A 16,285-nucleotide genomic window follows, 5' to 3' on the forward strand; every position below is an offset into this window, starting at 1 on the left:
TACAAAGGGAAACAAAATTATGTAGGGCAACAATATCAATCGGTGATGTGCTTCACGAATCCAAGTTACAAATTCTTTAGCACGGATGAACAAAAAATATGAGCCAAATACCTGAGATATTTTCAGTCTTTCTGTGTTGGCCCTCTGCTTCTTTCCTCCTGTCAAGTCCTCTGCAGCAACAATGACAAACAAGCATTTAAAAAACTGAAATCATTGACGCAGTGTTTAAAGTTAGAAGGAAACAGCATTTCCCACAGTTTCACCTCAATTATTTATGAGCTTCCAAATGGTTTTCTCTGTTGAAAGTATTAACGTATTGCAGAGTAGTATCACATATGTAATAAAGGGTATCAATGTTGAACTACAGATCGATTGATCTTAGAGTTTTCCCTTCTTACCTGCAGTTGTCACACTTGATGAGCAGGCCATCCGGCGTCAGGCTGCAGTGACACCAGCCGGCCACGGCCCCTTCCTCGTCTGAGGAGCTGTCGCTGTCTGCTGAGTTGTCCTCTGTAGTTTCATGATAACGGGAGCCGAGGACGACGCCGTTGAGATCCATGCGGGGGATGATGGTTTGGGAAAGCGGGGAGGCTGGTGGGGTGGGGGGTGGGGGTGCGCCATAGTTGTGATCCTGACAACACACAACGGAAGACTGTTGCATCTTCAAACAACGGGTGTTCAGGTGAAAAGGGAAACGGAAAATAGAGACGAATGAAAATGGGGGCAAAAAACAGGTATGTGAAACAGTACAGCTGTTAATAACAGAAGCAGTCTGAGGTTACAACAGAATAACAGCAGGACAGACATTCTTGGATTCAATCAAATTAGAACCAATCCTTACTTTTACTCTTATTGTTCTATTTTTAGAACAAGGAAGTGGAAAAGATTGTAAAAAAATAATGATTGGTTAGATTAGGCGTTATTATTTTAGCTTTCAACATGTTCATAGCTGCAGCAAACTTATCATTGATTAATAGAGATCAATACTTATTTTGTTCAATAAGACATGCTATGATTAGATTTGGTGATTAGAAAAGAGCGGTATTAACTCACAGCATATGGTAGTCCCCGATACCCATGACTCTGTGCGCTCCCACAGCTGTGGTTGTTGTAGTTTTTCTCATTCACGGCAGGACTTGCTTCAACTGACTCAGGGCTGGAAAATTTGAAAATTATTTCTTTAAGAATAAAGATAAAACAAGAGCTTTTTTGTAAAAAGACAGACACTAGATGGCACCAATATGCTGAAGTTTCTCTCCAGCCTGGGAATGCCGCAATTGAGGAAATACAATGTTGACCGCTATTACATTATGCGACTCCTTTTGCCCTTTAGCTGAGGTCTGACCAGACACAGAGTAAGCTTGCCTTTTTCCTCTGGTCCTCCTAAGCTGGCGCAGACTCAAATGTCAGAGAAATCAAACTGAAAAATTTGAGATTTTTTACACAACATTTTGTTTATCTCAGCAGAGACTATGTTTTTTCCCCTGTGTTAGAATTAGTCTCCTTGGCTGATGTGCAGAAGAAACTGGGGCCATGATCACGGGTAGATAGAGAGAGGCCAACTGGATTGCACATAACTTCAGCCTCATAAGCAGGGGCACCTTCAGAGAGGTGGCAAGTATGTTCTTATTGATTCCGACTGTGGACATTCCCTCTGACACTACTCCAAACAGCCTGGGCCTGATGTCGAGGTAAGATACCAGTCTACCTCTCTGACAGAGCCGGGGCAGGATGATACAAAAAAAAAAAAAACTGGAATGATAACTAGGCTGAGGGTGGCCTGTCCCTCTGGACAAAATGTGCAAATTATTACACTATAACTGAAACTTTCACTGGTATTATAAAACAGAAATTGCTGTTTCATTCTGTTTGGCAAAAAATTTACTGAAATACTTTATCCAGTGAGATTAGTCAAACAGATAGTGATCATTTCAAATCAAGTTACAACAGCCTTCGCAAACTACCCGATAAAACAAGAGTGAGGACAAAAGCAGGCCACTTTCACTATCTAGAATTTTTATCTTACAATTTTTTTTTGTTGGGGTGTCCATCCCTATACAGGGTCAGGTTAGGGCTTAACTTCCAGTTCTTTTGAAATGATGTGTAGCCAGCCAGACTGAAGAATCACATATTGTATTTTGGTCTGATGAAGTTTAGTTTTGGTGAACTGACCTCTTCAGATTTCTCAAGCAGACTGCATAGACAGAACAGAAAGCTGCTGACTGGATATTGAAAGTAAGGAAACATATTTATCAAAACACAACTTGCCATTGTAGAGAAATGTGAGCCAAGGGCAGAGGTCAGCTATGTGGCATAAACATATTGTGTTACACTGGACAAAAGCGTTGTTCTACTGGATTAACAGTATAATGATAGGATGAAACTATTATTACAAAAATGACTCATACATTTTCTACAGGGAATGAATACATTTTCATTAACTTTGAATCTGTCTGACTTGCAGGTAACTGAATTCAACCCTGTAATTACACTGGAAAGGAAAATGTTCAAAATTTACTTCCATTGTTTCAGCAATTACTGACTTTGGTCTATTAATCAGACAAAGTTGTTTTCCATACACCTACTTAAAATCAATGGTTATATTGCTGTAGGTGAATATTATGGAAAAGGAAAATCTTTAGATCAAAGGTAAATTTTCAGATGCATCCTGCGCTCTCGGATCAGAGCTTGATGCCAGGAGGAGTGAGTCATCTCGGGTCAGAGCTTGTGTGCGTGCAAACATGATTGCTTAAATTGGGCAAAGGAAACAAAAAGACTGCAGGTAATATGAGTACTTACTCGGATCCAGCAGCCATATCTGAGTAAGACGTTTCAGGTGTGGTGACTCCCAGCGCAATTACTATGCTCATGACGTCCAGCACAGCGGCGCGTGGGAGGGGGGAAGACAGGGGAGGGGAGGTGGGAGGGGGAGGGGGAGGGACAGGATGGGATGGGGGGAGATGGAGAGGTGGGGTGAGGAATCACAGGGTCCCAGCTATAGCAGCAGACCACTCCAGAAGTGGGGTGCCACTGAGCCGCAGCCCACGGCTCACGGTCATGGGGGACCTGAAGAGAGAGGGTGACAGACGGAGAGACCATGAATTCTACACACATACACAGCGTGGATACAGACAAACCACTTGATGGAATGCTGCTTGACCTCTCCTACCAGTATTTCACAGAGTGGAAATTTTGGAATAAATGAGGTATACGTATGGTGCCTTAAACTGCCCATAGTATGCTTCTGGGTTTGTCCTTTTCCTTTTGAGGATCAAAGTTTTATTTATTCTTTTACATGAAAAAGGTCTGCCTAGTTACAAAGGCCATAGTTCTTGAGAGAGTCCTGGCTTTTTAAAGCATTTACATAAAATGAACATATAACCTGCCTGACCACTGCTTAGGGCAGGACATATGATATTGTTACCACTGCTAATGTTTACAGGTGATAATGAAGCCTCTGGGTGACATTTCCAACATGCATTCAATGCAGCTGAAACATCACAAAATAGTGTGATGGGTCAACCACTGTTTTAGAAACTGCTGCATATCTGCCACATAGCAAAATATTTTAGTACCGATTGTAAGAAGAGCGTAGAAGATAACATGAGCAAAAATTTGCTAGCATGTACAATAACACGGACCAGTAAGGAATGTGCATTGAGTGCAGTTAACAGGAATGCATTTATACCTGTTTCTTTAATGAGATGACACAGCAAAATATCTGCCATGATTACAAAACTACTCACTATCGTCTTTTGTCGGCACAAAGTTGAAGGTCTGGCTGTTACACTGGTAACCCAGTCTAACCCTGTTTCTTTATGACGATGAATGCAACACAGTGTTGCCATTAAAACAACTGTTGCAAATCATTGATTAGCAATGCCATCACCTAGCAAATATTTAACCTGGTCCATAAACCACAATTTTAAACCTAAACCTACCATCAGACAGTCATCAGTTAGAAACAATGCAGTTACTTACTGGTAACTGACTCTGAGTTATCTACTGAAACAGAAAAGGAGAGTCTGCTGGAATAGAACTGGAATGCAATGGAAGCAAATAATAACAGGGTTTCTTTAGCAAAGGTCATTGACACTGAACAAAGGGTTGTCAAGAACACATTACCCCAACACTACAGGGAAACTACCCTTAAACACCAAAGGAAGGGAGCAAATGTGCTGACTCATGTTGACAATGTGGGGAGCAGCAGAGTTTTGATGCATCGAAAGTGATAACTCAATATAGAGACTGAACGATGGGCCTGTCTCTCATCCACATAGAGGCGTTCAGAATGGAGGGGAGGGGAGGCTATTCAAAAAGAGGAAAAACAACCAGGGGCTTTACGGCCCTGCTGACATTCCCAATAGGATGCACTATCAAATACAACCAGCAGGAGACGCCTTCCTCCTAGACGCCAGGAGGGGTGAGTCATCCAACATGAGGCCCAGCCCTCTTGTCATGTGACCCCCCCCCCACCCTCCCAATGCTGGATCACTGACCCACACTCCTCTGCTCTGTGTTCACTCAGCCACCCTGGCAGACACAGAGAGAAGCAGCAGCCACAAGGCTGCAGAAAGAGGAACGGGCTCTCCTGTACTCCATTCACACACTTAGGAGAGGATTTGGTTTACAGCAAGGTCATCCACCGGCCAAGACCTGCCAATATCCTACTTCACAAAACCCATCTGATCAGATTCAACTTAGTACAAGTCCATAAAAGCTCAGCCTCACTTGTACAATAAAATCTGCATACTAATATTCAAACAGTTTAGCCTAAACTGGCTACTTTACAAATAGAAAGCAATCAAAATTGACAGCAACAAGACGCATGCCATTTCTGTAGAGGTCCCCTATTTACAGCAACTGCTGCCCTCACTCTGCAGCACCGGGGCAACCACAACCAGGCAGGGGACTTCCAATAATGTCAAGGTCAGTTCAACCGTGCTCACTGTCAAACTGAGAATGTCAGCGCCATCCAGCTGGATACACACAGATAGGTAGCAACCAGGAATGTCACTTAGCTTTTGGTTATAAGAGCCGAACATTCTGCTACAACTCAAATGGCCTCAATAAGAACAGTAACACACAGATGGGGGAAAACAGAGTGAGGGGTTAAAGGGTAGAAGTCTTAAAGTTAACATAGGTTTGTAACATTTTTAGACATGGAGTGGATCTCGTGGTGCTTTTTCAAAAACCACTAACTGTTTATTTTCCTTGCAGACGATTGCTGCCTCCCAAAAATAGCCACCTCGATCCTACCGAACACACAAAGCGAGTCACTATTTGGGCTTCTTCCAAAAGAGCCAGACGGTGAACTAGGGAGGTAAATTCCATACAAAGAAGGAAAGCCTTTCTTTACCTACTCCTCCTCCCCCACCACCCCCCGCCCTTCCTTGTTCGTTCCTCTGGCCATGAATACCGACTCAAATTACCAGCAGGCTCAACAAAGTCTTTTCACTTCCACTAGAACAGAGGCCATTTTGGGGACAAGGCCAAAGGGGGAGGGACATGCAGACAAAATGAACAGCAAAAAAGACCACTCTCTCTTTTCATCTCTCGCATTACTCCACTGTCCTTTCTCTATTTATTTTTAAATGTGTTCTGAAGATTTTAAATCACTGGTAGATGTGTATTATGCCATCCTAAAATAAGCTACTTGATTCTACTTCAATATCTTAATATGTCCCTGAGGTAATATAGTAATCATATTTCATAGTGAGGGGGACGAAACAAATCCAACCATGGGAGCATATGCTCAGCAGTTTGAAGGCATGAACACTCAAAATGCCACACCTCGTCTGAACAGAGCCCAGCACAGCAAGGTTTTGTAGGGAACAAAAATAGACACGTCATGCACATGGAGCTATAGGGCCTATAGACAGTATAGCCAGCCCCATGAACTCAATATTACATTATATTTCCAACACTGATTCATAGTGGATGTTATAAGGGCAACATGAAAATTACACAACAATGTGATTTTACAACAGAAATAAAACACAAATCTAATGCCAGGTTATTTTTCCATTGCAGCATAGCGGCAAAGAGAAATCTGTTGATTAAAAGTGCACACCATCTGAGACATGTCAGGACCAACCCCCACATTAATGGCTGCACTTTGACATGAAACTATTAAATAAATACATTTAATCCAATATACGCAAAAACTTCCAACAAAGAACAATGTGCGCAGTCATTGTTCATATAATGTTCCTTTTGTTTTTGTAAATGCCACAAAACTATCTTTTAGTTTTGCTCCTGAGATGCAGATGTGAAAACAAACTCCAGCAAAATGTTAATTTGTAATGACAATAATTAATGAAAGCACATTTACCATGTTAGTATGTCTTCAGTGTACCATGTGGAGCAATGCTCAGCAAACAATCTAATTATTTGTTAAATTTTCAAACTGCAGGAGCTGAAATTTTAATTACCCACAGCTTGTAGTCTAAGATTTAAGAGGCAAGAGTTTCTTGCTGAAGTGAAGCCGGTGGGATGCTAATTTAGCGTTTGCTAATTATGGCTGGTATGAACTGGACAGAATAAAAGTCTTGGCCGTTGTTTAAAAAGCTTCTCTGTGATGAACAGACTATTGGGGTGGTATGGATGGATATATCAAGAGGGAAACATTAACTTATATTTGAAAATGAAGGTCACATTGTTCAATTTTCACACAGCCAGATAGATCAGCTGAAACTGGTTTAACTCAATCCCATTCTCTTAAGGGTCTCAGAGACGTTATGTCCCAGAAGAAAACATCAAAGTAAAGAAATGAGTACACGGAAAACATCTGGTAGCTTATGATTCAGTAACTTCCATCACAGACTCAATAACTTAAGTGGGAATCTATACACCCGGCCTTTTGTCTACATGCTCCCCTGTCCTACATTCACATTAAAGGAAACATTCAACACTATAGCTGCCCCTGAAGAATGTTATATACGAAGCTACAGCCAGTAACCAGTTAGCCTAGCTTAGCATAAAAGGGTGGGTTAAACTGATATGGATTAAATACTTGTTTAAGCTAATTTACTCATATATAAGTACAGCTTATAAATACAGCCACCATCACTGGTTAAAGCTAACATGTTCAGCAGTCATACTTTTTACAGTTGACCATCCATCTAGGGTGTCTAGTAACTCACGGGCACAACACCTTGTAAAATTTGAGTTAAAGACATTCTTTATCACCCTACTTCACCTTTGGGATGACATTTTCTTGTTGTTATGCAGCTCCCTGTTTACATCATACTTTCCAGATTTGGAAATCAGCAGCTTCCTCAGTGGTCTCCTCATGGACATCATATTACCTTGAACAGAGATGTTAAACACGTCGAATAACTTCTTCAAGCCATTAGCCATTTACTCTAGGGGTTCATTGTTACCGCGCTGGTAATTCTGTTTGAGTCAAAACAGCTGGACGTCAACTTGAAGGAATATATTTACACAAGTCAATTTGTGTCCATTTATAGTCATTATAGTCAATTTCAATGTCTGTGGAATGGTAAATATTTAGTGACCTATTTTTTAGAACACACTTTTGCTATGTTTTGGCCTGGTATCCACACAACTCTGGAGTCTCCGAGCCCCTAGAACAGACACTTTTGTAAACGCTGCATGCACCAGTTCAGATCAAAATCTCTGGTTTTATCATTTAGTCTGGAGGGGTAGAAACAGACATTTTGAAAAGGTGACTAAGTCTCGTACCTTCACTTCCTGATTGGTCATATAAGTCACAATGTATCCTGCCCTGATTTGTCATACTGCTATTATGTGACCCTTTCCCAGAAATAAAGCAAACATGCCACATACCACAGTGAATATGAATGGTCATGTAACGTGTTTTAAGACCTGTTAGTATGCAGAGACATTATTTCTGAAACACTTGTATAGATGTTTAAAAGGGATAGTTCATAGTTTTGTTCACTCATTTTCTACTCACCGCTTGGCCGATGGAAGGGTGGATGACGTGTTTGAGTCCACAAAACCCTTCTAGAATCTCAGATGTAAACAGCGTTGTAGCCTAATCCAATAGCATTGGAGTAAAACGAACCCCTTCTTCAGATGTAATAAAAACAGAAGAAAAAAACATAACATGCCTCCATAGTGCTCCTGTGATGTCATCCAGGTGTCCACAAGCCCCGACATTCATATTCAACTCGAAACAATGTCACTTAAACCATGTTTTAGCCTAAATGTCCTCAAAGCTGCATTCACGTACACTCTGGCACATGGAACACCACATGCGTGGGGTCTGTGTTTGTGTGGCTACATCTGCTAGCTACTTTTGTACGTGGCTCAAAACATTGTGTAAATTACCTTGTTTCAAGTCAAATATGAATGTTGGGGCTTGGGGACACTTGGATGACACCACACGAGCAGTATGGAGGCATGTTGTGTTCTTCTTCAGACGAAGAAGAGGCTGCCTTGACTGAATCACTGTTTACCCCTTCACCCACCCCACCATCTGCTTAGTAGTGAGTAGATAGAGTGAATTTCCTTTAAGTTTCAAGATTGTTTAAAAATAAAAACGTACTATTGTGAAAGCAGTCTATGTAAACCTTTTAGGTTTTATGCAAATCAGCAGTTCTTGAGCCCAAGTCCCCTGCTAGCTCTTTTTGGCAAGGCAAGTTTCACATCAGCAGGTGTCTTGTGAACATTAAACTCAAAATGTATGTATGTTTAAGTATTTCCAACTCATCTCACGTCTAGGAGCAATGACTGGCTTCCAGTTTTGATATATTCCTGACCAGTTAGCGTTTGTTGACATTTTTAGGCAACAGTTTCACATACTTTTTATATCCTACATGTGAATGTTTGAATGATTTGAAAAATAACTATAACTTGAGGGGTTATTAGTTTAAAAGATTGTATTTATTATAAACTCAATTGTGATTTAGTTGAAGTGACCATATTTTATGTCAAATGAGTACATAAGTGCAGTTAACAGCAAGTAATGTAATTAATGAATGGATGGAGCAAATGGTTAATAAGGCACAAAGTGATACCATTTTTGGTAAATTTCCTTTCCCACTGCAGCTTCCTAACCTCTGTCAACAGACCATTCCATTTACAGTTTAGGGCTAGCTTTAGTGTTGCATGGTTAAATACTTTTCAAATGTGATTCCATCGTGAGAAAAATAAGATTCCAAGGGAACAATGAATACATGTTCAGTTTCAATATGGGAGTAGAACCATCTTAAACACATTATACTTAAACACTAAAGACAGCTTTGGGTTAGGTGACTGCACAAATATATGAGAGATTACCTGATACAATTAACTGAACTCACATGATATCTTGATATTGGTCATTTGAGATGTAGCCTTGAACAACAGAGCATATAACCAGCTCTTATCAACCAAAATAAACACTGCTGTAACAAATAAGCATCCATCTTGTTGCTTGGAGTATGAACTCATAACTTAATTGTTTCCACGGTGAGTAACAAAATACATTTCACACTCTTTAATACAGGGGTTCTCAAACTTTTGCAAGCTGGGCCCCCCCAAAGCTGGTTAGGGGTAGTTGGGGCCCCTCCGCCCCGCCCAGAATAAGGCTGTGCTAGGCAATGGTTCCTAACAAAACGAACAGTACACAATGTAGACAGGGACAGCACAGAATAGTATTCAAGTGCTGGTGTTTTGTTTGTTGCAACACGGTGGATGATTGAAGATGTAAAGGTAGGTGTTAAGATGAAATGGGCTAGCTGCACTTGGAAGAAGTTAGCTAGCTAGAAGGCTAGCTCTTGGGGCTATGAGCTTTCTAAAAAGGACTGTGGAGCAAATTACTCCTTAGATTAGGCTACGAATAGGCCTGCTGCAAGTGCAGGAAGGAGTGAGTCTTTAAAAAGACTGTTTGTTAAGCAATGAATATCTGAATTTAGGGCTGCTCGATTATGGAAAAAAATCTTAATCACGATTATTTTGGACAATATCAAAATCACGATTATTTAAAAGATTATTAATATGTGCCCTTATTCTGAAGTCTATGCTTTATTTTTTTAATCACTTCCAGTTCCGGCAAACACCGATGACGGCTGCGTGTCTTATTCCTCCGTGAAACCAGGATATCGGTGCCCGGTTATTCAAACCCTTAATAATGGCAACCCTAACACTCTATAACCGACTGACCGGCGCGGAGAAATGCGGGTCCGGTCTGACCGGTCTGAACAGCCAGGCGGGGGCGCTCTTGAGAATAGCGGTGCGTGGAGCGGTCGCTACATGGTCTGCTGCTTTTTTCCCCACCGATCACCACACACAAAACTCGCCTCCTTCACTTTACTGCTGCTTGAGAGTGAGTGCCAATCAGCTGGGTTGCTGAATGCTTTGGGGGAAGGAGTGAATTGCGCATGCGCGTCTCTTTCGAAAAAAATGGCAAGTAATAGTTTCAACTCGATTATAGTAGTTTGGAGATCGTTTGACCCCATAACCGTAATCACGATTAAATTTCGATTAATCGAACAGCCCTATCTGAATGATAGAGGAAATAAGAGCAATCGCACAAACTCTGCAGGGTGTCGTCTCAGTGAGGGTGAGCGCTGACCATGCCTGCAGTTACTTTTATATTCGGAAGCGTACGTGCAACTCGCATTCAAATGATAACACTCCTCTTTTGATTGGTGGATCAGGAACGAAACAGTATTTGATTTGTTTGTGTCAGTCCAGCCTCTAGCATTTCGCCACTGAGGCAGCTTTCACTAACCAGTGACACGTCGGTCTTTTTTTTTGTCTGTGACATTGCGCCCCCCCTGGAGAGTGTCCGCGCCCCGCCCACTTTGAGAACCACTGCTTTAATATAACAATAATTGAGCAAGTAACTGGCAAATTAACAATTTTTTCTTCATAAAGCTTCAAGGGGGCTGCTAGAACACGACATGAAAATGAATATACAATTTGGGTTTGATCAGCATGTCCACATTCACAGTGTCCACCTGTGCTTCGCCAAACCTCCATAACACATCCACTCCAGTGAGATTACACCAGCCCCCTCAGTCTGCCCCCGCACACATGCTTGCTGTACAGGGCAGCATATGAATATATCTGCTGCTCCCCACCACTGTGCAGGCCGAGCTGCACTCTGATCTACAACGCAAGGATACTGAAGATGAGGTATCAGAGAATCAATAGGGTCTGGCTTCAATGGGATATGTGGCCAGGGAGAAAGCAAAGCTAATTGTAGATCTTATTTCACACTCACCCAAACACATTTACAATATCACAAGGATAACAAACATACTTTGTATTAAACATATCTTACTAATACCTTATTTACTGTTACAAAGGATAACAAACATACTTTGTATTAAATATATCTTACTAATATCTTATTTACTGTCACAAATGGAAAACATATTACTGGAACAAGACTGCAGTGTGATAATATGTTTATCAAAAAGGGCATGTGTTTGAGTATCTACATTTTGTCGATACACTTCATAATATGATCCCCATGGCTTCCCTTGTCATGGTGACAAGGGAAGCTGATCATAATAAAGGTGAGGAAAAGAAAATAAGGGTAAAATTAACTGGGTAGCTAAGTGAAAGCACCACAGAGAAAACACACTGTGCTGTTACGACACTGCATCCATCACTATCTTATCCAAATAACGTTCCTGTCTTCCTAAAACTCTCTGGGCCAGACTAAATAAAAGCCACACATGATGCAACATTCAGCCGCTTGACCAGCCATCTCTCAACGACAATTACAAAATATAGAACCTCTCGGAAAGATATGGCTGCTGTACACCCAGGTGAAAAAACTCCCGCAGCAAGATGTGGCCGGACTGAGACACCGGCCAACTGCACACAAATATAAACAACAAAGCTTAGCCTAAACAAGTTGGAGACGAGGGGCTAAACAAATGACGTGAGGCAATAATGCAAACATTTGGTTTTGGCAGTTATAAATGTAAACTATATTTCAAAGAGCCTGCGGCAGAGTTATATCGTTTCTGGGTAAAGTCTGAATCCCAACAGTGATGCGGCTGTAGTCATGCCGAAGGGTTGAGTGTTCTGGGAGCGCAGCATGGCCCACCATTTACACAACAATGTCCAGCTGCCTGAATGGACCCGGACCAGACCGGGGATGAGAGACGCACAATGGAGAACAAAGGCCAAGTGAGTGCTATAAGAGGAGTGGGGGAGAGAGGCAGAGCAGTTGACAGCAGGGCCAGCATGACACAAAATCAATCATCTGTTTTAGGGCAAACAAGCCAGCTACTGTCTGTTTGAGACTCAGTAACCTAGGAGGAAGAAAAGGAAGGTCTAAGCAAAATACAGGTGTTTGGGCTTGACTACCTCTTTCTGACCTGCTCCAGTTCCGTTTTTTACCCATTGTTAACCTGACACCAAGCTTCTTGAATGAACACTTTTTGAATACCCAACCAAGACTGGTGCAATGTTAAAACGAAAATTCTAAATCAGAGGAACTGGAGTCAAAAGCCAATTTCAATTCTCTACTGCTGTACACATGATTCTGATTAACATGTAACATTTAAAAGAGCTTTAGAGAGGAGAACACTTTGTCCTCAAAATGGCAGAATTCCCACTGAGGCATGTCTGTTACCAAATGTGGGGAGGGATGTTATCCAAATAGAAGTCTAGCAGCGGCCTGAATCCCAAAAAAAGGATAATGTTGTTAGATAAGCTCATTCTCCGGCATAACAAAACCAGAAACACCCTGTCAATCAGCACGGGATGTTGCTGCATGACAACACATTTACATGACATTTCAATTTCCTCTTTTAGCTGACAGTATTATCGAGAGCGACACGACAGCTTGCCCTGGCTACACCTTGCTACAAAATGTCAAGCATAACACATACTAAGGACTAACCAATGTAAGATTGTTAGGTGTCCCTCAAAAGAAAAATAATACAGAGACTTGGCAGCCATTTTGAACTGCTGTAGGGCTTTGACTTACCCTCCCTGACACTTTGAAGTTAGTGAAATGAATCCGAAAAGACTAAAATGTCTTTGAGGTATGAGGAAAGACAACCAAAACTCTGATGAAGATGTGTGTGAAGTGTGGGGGGGGGGCTTGAGTAAAGAACTGCAGATCCTTGAGTAGGAACACATTCAAGAGGCTCAGAGGCAGTGCTCTATTTTTAGACCAAACCCATTTTAAAAGCAGAAGTGAAAGACCACAGATAAAAAGTCTGTTTACTTAAAAGACAACACAGCTCCCACCTCTTCCCAAAAGGAACCGTTTGCTCAAGGTGACAAAGCAAGGTGCTTACGAACAGAAAGAACCTGGCACCAGATATTTATTTCCCCTTTTGTTTCTGGCACTGATGCTGCGCAATACAAAAGAGGGCAGCTGTTGGTTGGTGTCGATGACGAGGTGGATTGACTTTGGTGGAAAAGCTCTGTTGGGGTTGTTTTTCTTCTGTGCTGCTCTTTATTTGCTCTTTTTAGCTACCTGACAACACCCTCAGGGCAAACGTGTGTAGATTTTGCAATCTTGGGTTTCACCTCATTCGGTCTCCTTTATTCTCCTACTTAGTTTCATGAAAGAAAGAGATAGTCAGAACTGAGAGAAAAAAGGGGAGGGGGTTATGTGGTGGAGCCTAAAATGGCTACTTGCAGTTCAGAAGGTGCACACACCGAAACTCAGGATATTGGTGAGCTTTGGTTCTGCAAAACACTGTGGCAAATATCGCAAGGGAGAGGGACAGGCGGTATGGCGGTGAGAGAAAGAGAAGGAAATGAAGGACAAAACATATGGGTGCATTGAAACAAGAACACAAGAGTGCGAAGGAGAGGGACAGCGAGAGAGGGAGAGAGAGATATGATTACGTAGATTGCCTGCCTCACCCCCTTTTGGCCTTGTTTTTTTCCCCAGCCACCTCCTCCTCCTCCTCCATTATTCTCCCAAGAAGCATTGCTTCTCGACACAAAACGGAATTACCCAGCACAGCCCTCTGCAACACCACTCCCCCAGCGCCAGGGAATTACTGCGCCCCATTGGTGCAACTCCTGAGCTTCTGCACCAATAGGAATACACCAATGAAGCAGGCGTCAGAGCAACTTGTTTTTAACCCCATTGTGCAAGACAGTAGGCATACAACACACAGCAGCTGCAGATGAGCAGCTACAGAGCGGAGAAGGTAGATTGAGATATAGTGCTATGTCTGTTCCCAGCATTTAAAAAGGAAGGGCATTCCAAAACAGTCTGTTGTAAAACAGAATGATTAAAACAATCTGCATTATTTACATTCAACTTTACTTTTCCTATACTGAGAAAATAAAGAGAATAATCTATAAAAGGTTATTATGAATTTTGATATATTTCCATGACTGCTTCTCACCCATGTGAATTTAATCTTTATGCTTCCATACAGGTGTATATGCACAACACTGGTTTGGCACAACACACATGAAACTGTATTAACATATCAATAGCTACACCTGCCCTCCTTGTAATGATAGAGTGTCATCAGCATACAAATGAAAAGCTAAAAGGACAGGGCTTTCTCCCTCCTATTTCTATTCCTCACAGCAGCTACCCCTGCTCTCTCTCACTCTACTCAAAGCATCGGCGCTGAAACAGAATCCTGTCTTCTTCTGGAAATGGGCCAACATCCAACTTCACTCCCTCTTGTACAAGCACACACATAAACCCAGGTTAAAATTCAGTATGCAACAGAGATCCAGACCGGAGCTGCACAATTATTTCAACTATTATCAAAATTGCAACATGGACAAGTGGAATATTCAAACTGTGGGAGCTGCACATCTTTGACGAAGGTAAAACGTGACAACATACCCATATAAATGAAACATTAGGCTACAACAAAAATGCCCTGGCTTACAAATCATGACAGAGGGAACATCCTTTGTGGTACAAAACAGAGCATAAATATTTTTTTAGAAAGTGAAATGCAAAATGTCACCGCCAGGACCAAAATCATGATTCTTACTATAATATCTGTCAAAAACAATTGCAGTAAAAGTTGTTTGGCATTTCACTCAGCCCTAATGCAGACTCAAACACAGTATTCCGCCAATTTGAAACTTGTTTTGCAGGGCATCTCACCAAACAGTCACATTTTCTGGATGCACTTAGTGAATGAGAGATAGATATTTCCTTAGTAAACAGCCTGGGCCAGGCTAACCTTGCATGTCTGCATATTCCAAAGATCTCCAAAGTTTCAGAGGCCCACAGTGGGAAAGAAGGGTCTAAGACCTGCGCACGCAGACACACAGTCCCCTTTTACCAAATGTTTGAAATAAAAATTGCTTACACAAGCATTTCACTCCAAAACATAATCTGAAGCTGTTGGGGAGGACTTCAAAACCAACATGGCCAGTTAATACACAACAAAGCCGCAACAAGCAACCAAATAGTGGCTTTCCCAGGGTGGCAGGTTGAGTTAAGAAGGCGCACCATGGTGTGCTTGCCTGTGCTCCAAATACTCCTTGCATTTCTTCCTTGGGTGCACACATTTTTCTCTGTTAGTGCACAATGTTTGTTCAAGATAACAAGAAGGGTCAGGTCAAGGGGACTGCTGGAGGGGCTCGTGTTTCCAATGGTTCTGAGTGGCCAGGTTTGCAAGCTGCAACCCACACAGTCTATTAAAAGATGGGAAACATATTCAGAGAATGTCAGTCACAACCAGGGGAAACAAGGCTCAGCTCACTGCAGTCTAGCTTCCAATCGGCTTTGGATCAATCCAAATACTTGTGATGGCTGAACACCTGTAATCTTTGTCCATTTAAAGCTGGATTGACTATGGCCAGGAGACTACGCACATACAGTTTGCAAACGCAATAGATGTACATTAATCTGGTTGGAATACCCCAGATTAGTCAGCAACCATGCAACATCCACACTGACACTATGTGCTTATATTTCAAGTATTCAGTCTCATCTATCCAATAAAACGTGTTTGATCCATACAGTCTATGGTTTGATCATGTAGGAAGAAAAATATGGCTGAAGCATGACCAGCTGACGTGTTGTAGATGCACTACAACACGTCAGCCATAAATACAACCGCAGAAAGGTGGTCACACACGCGGGGGCACATTATGTGACGGAGCCAAGTCTAACTGAACAAAATAGCCTCTCTTTTCTCTGCTCCTGCGTTGTCCACACTCCGGGCACCGCACAGTTCCAGTCTCCGCAGAGCAGCTGCCTGGAGCTCGGCTACTTAGGCGACGGTTAGGGCGGCCATTGTGCTCGGATAACACGTTGCCCAAAAATGCTAAATGTAAAATAAGGAACTCTCACAAGCTTTTTAACACGCAGCCCTTTGCTGTTATCGCTCGTCAGCTTTGG

General features: G+C 42.0%; 1 protein-coding gene across 6 annotated transcripts in view; it reads right to left on the minus strand.

Annotated features, from left to right (window-relative positions):
- setd5 (SET domain containing 5) overlaps positions 1-16,285 on the minus strand; it is a 30,791-nt gene that overhangs the window by 12,316 nt on the left and 2,190 nt on the right. For 3 of the 6 annotated variants that reach the window (XM_053435665.1, XM_053435684.1, XM_053435648.1), the window contains exons 2-5: positions 2,800-3,066; positions 1,054-1,156; positions 399-661; positions 112-170 (exon numbers count right to left, since the gene is read on the minus strand). In XM_053435665.1, the coding sequence (XP_053291640.1) occupies positions 112-170; positions 399-661; positions 1,054-1,156; positions 2,800-2,870 (496 nt within the window). In that variant the 5' untranslated portion in view covers positions 2,871-3,066. Of the gene's footprint in view, positions 1-111; positions 171-398; positions 662-1,053; positions 1,157-2,799; positions 3,067-13,818; positions 13,877-16,285 lie in introns of those variants that run through there. The other 3 variants (XM_053435694.1, XM_053435673.1, XM_053435656.1) reach the window with 2 other exon arrangements.

This window comes from Pleuronectes platessa, chromosome 2 (assembly GCF_947347685.1).
Source record: "Pleuronectes platessa chromosome 2, fPlePla1.1, whole genome shotgun sequence".
NCBI classification, from domain to species: Eukaryota; Metazoa; Chordata; class Actinopteri; order Pleuronectiformes; family Pleuronectidae; genus Pleuronectes; species Pleuronectes platessa.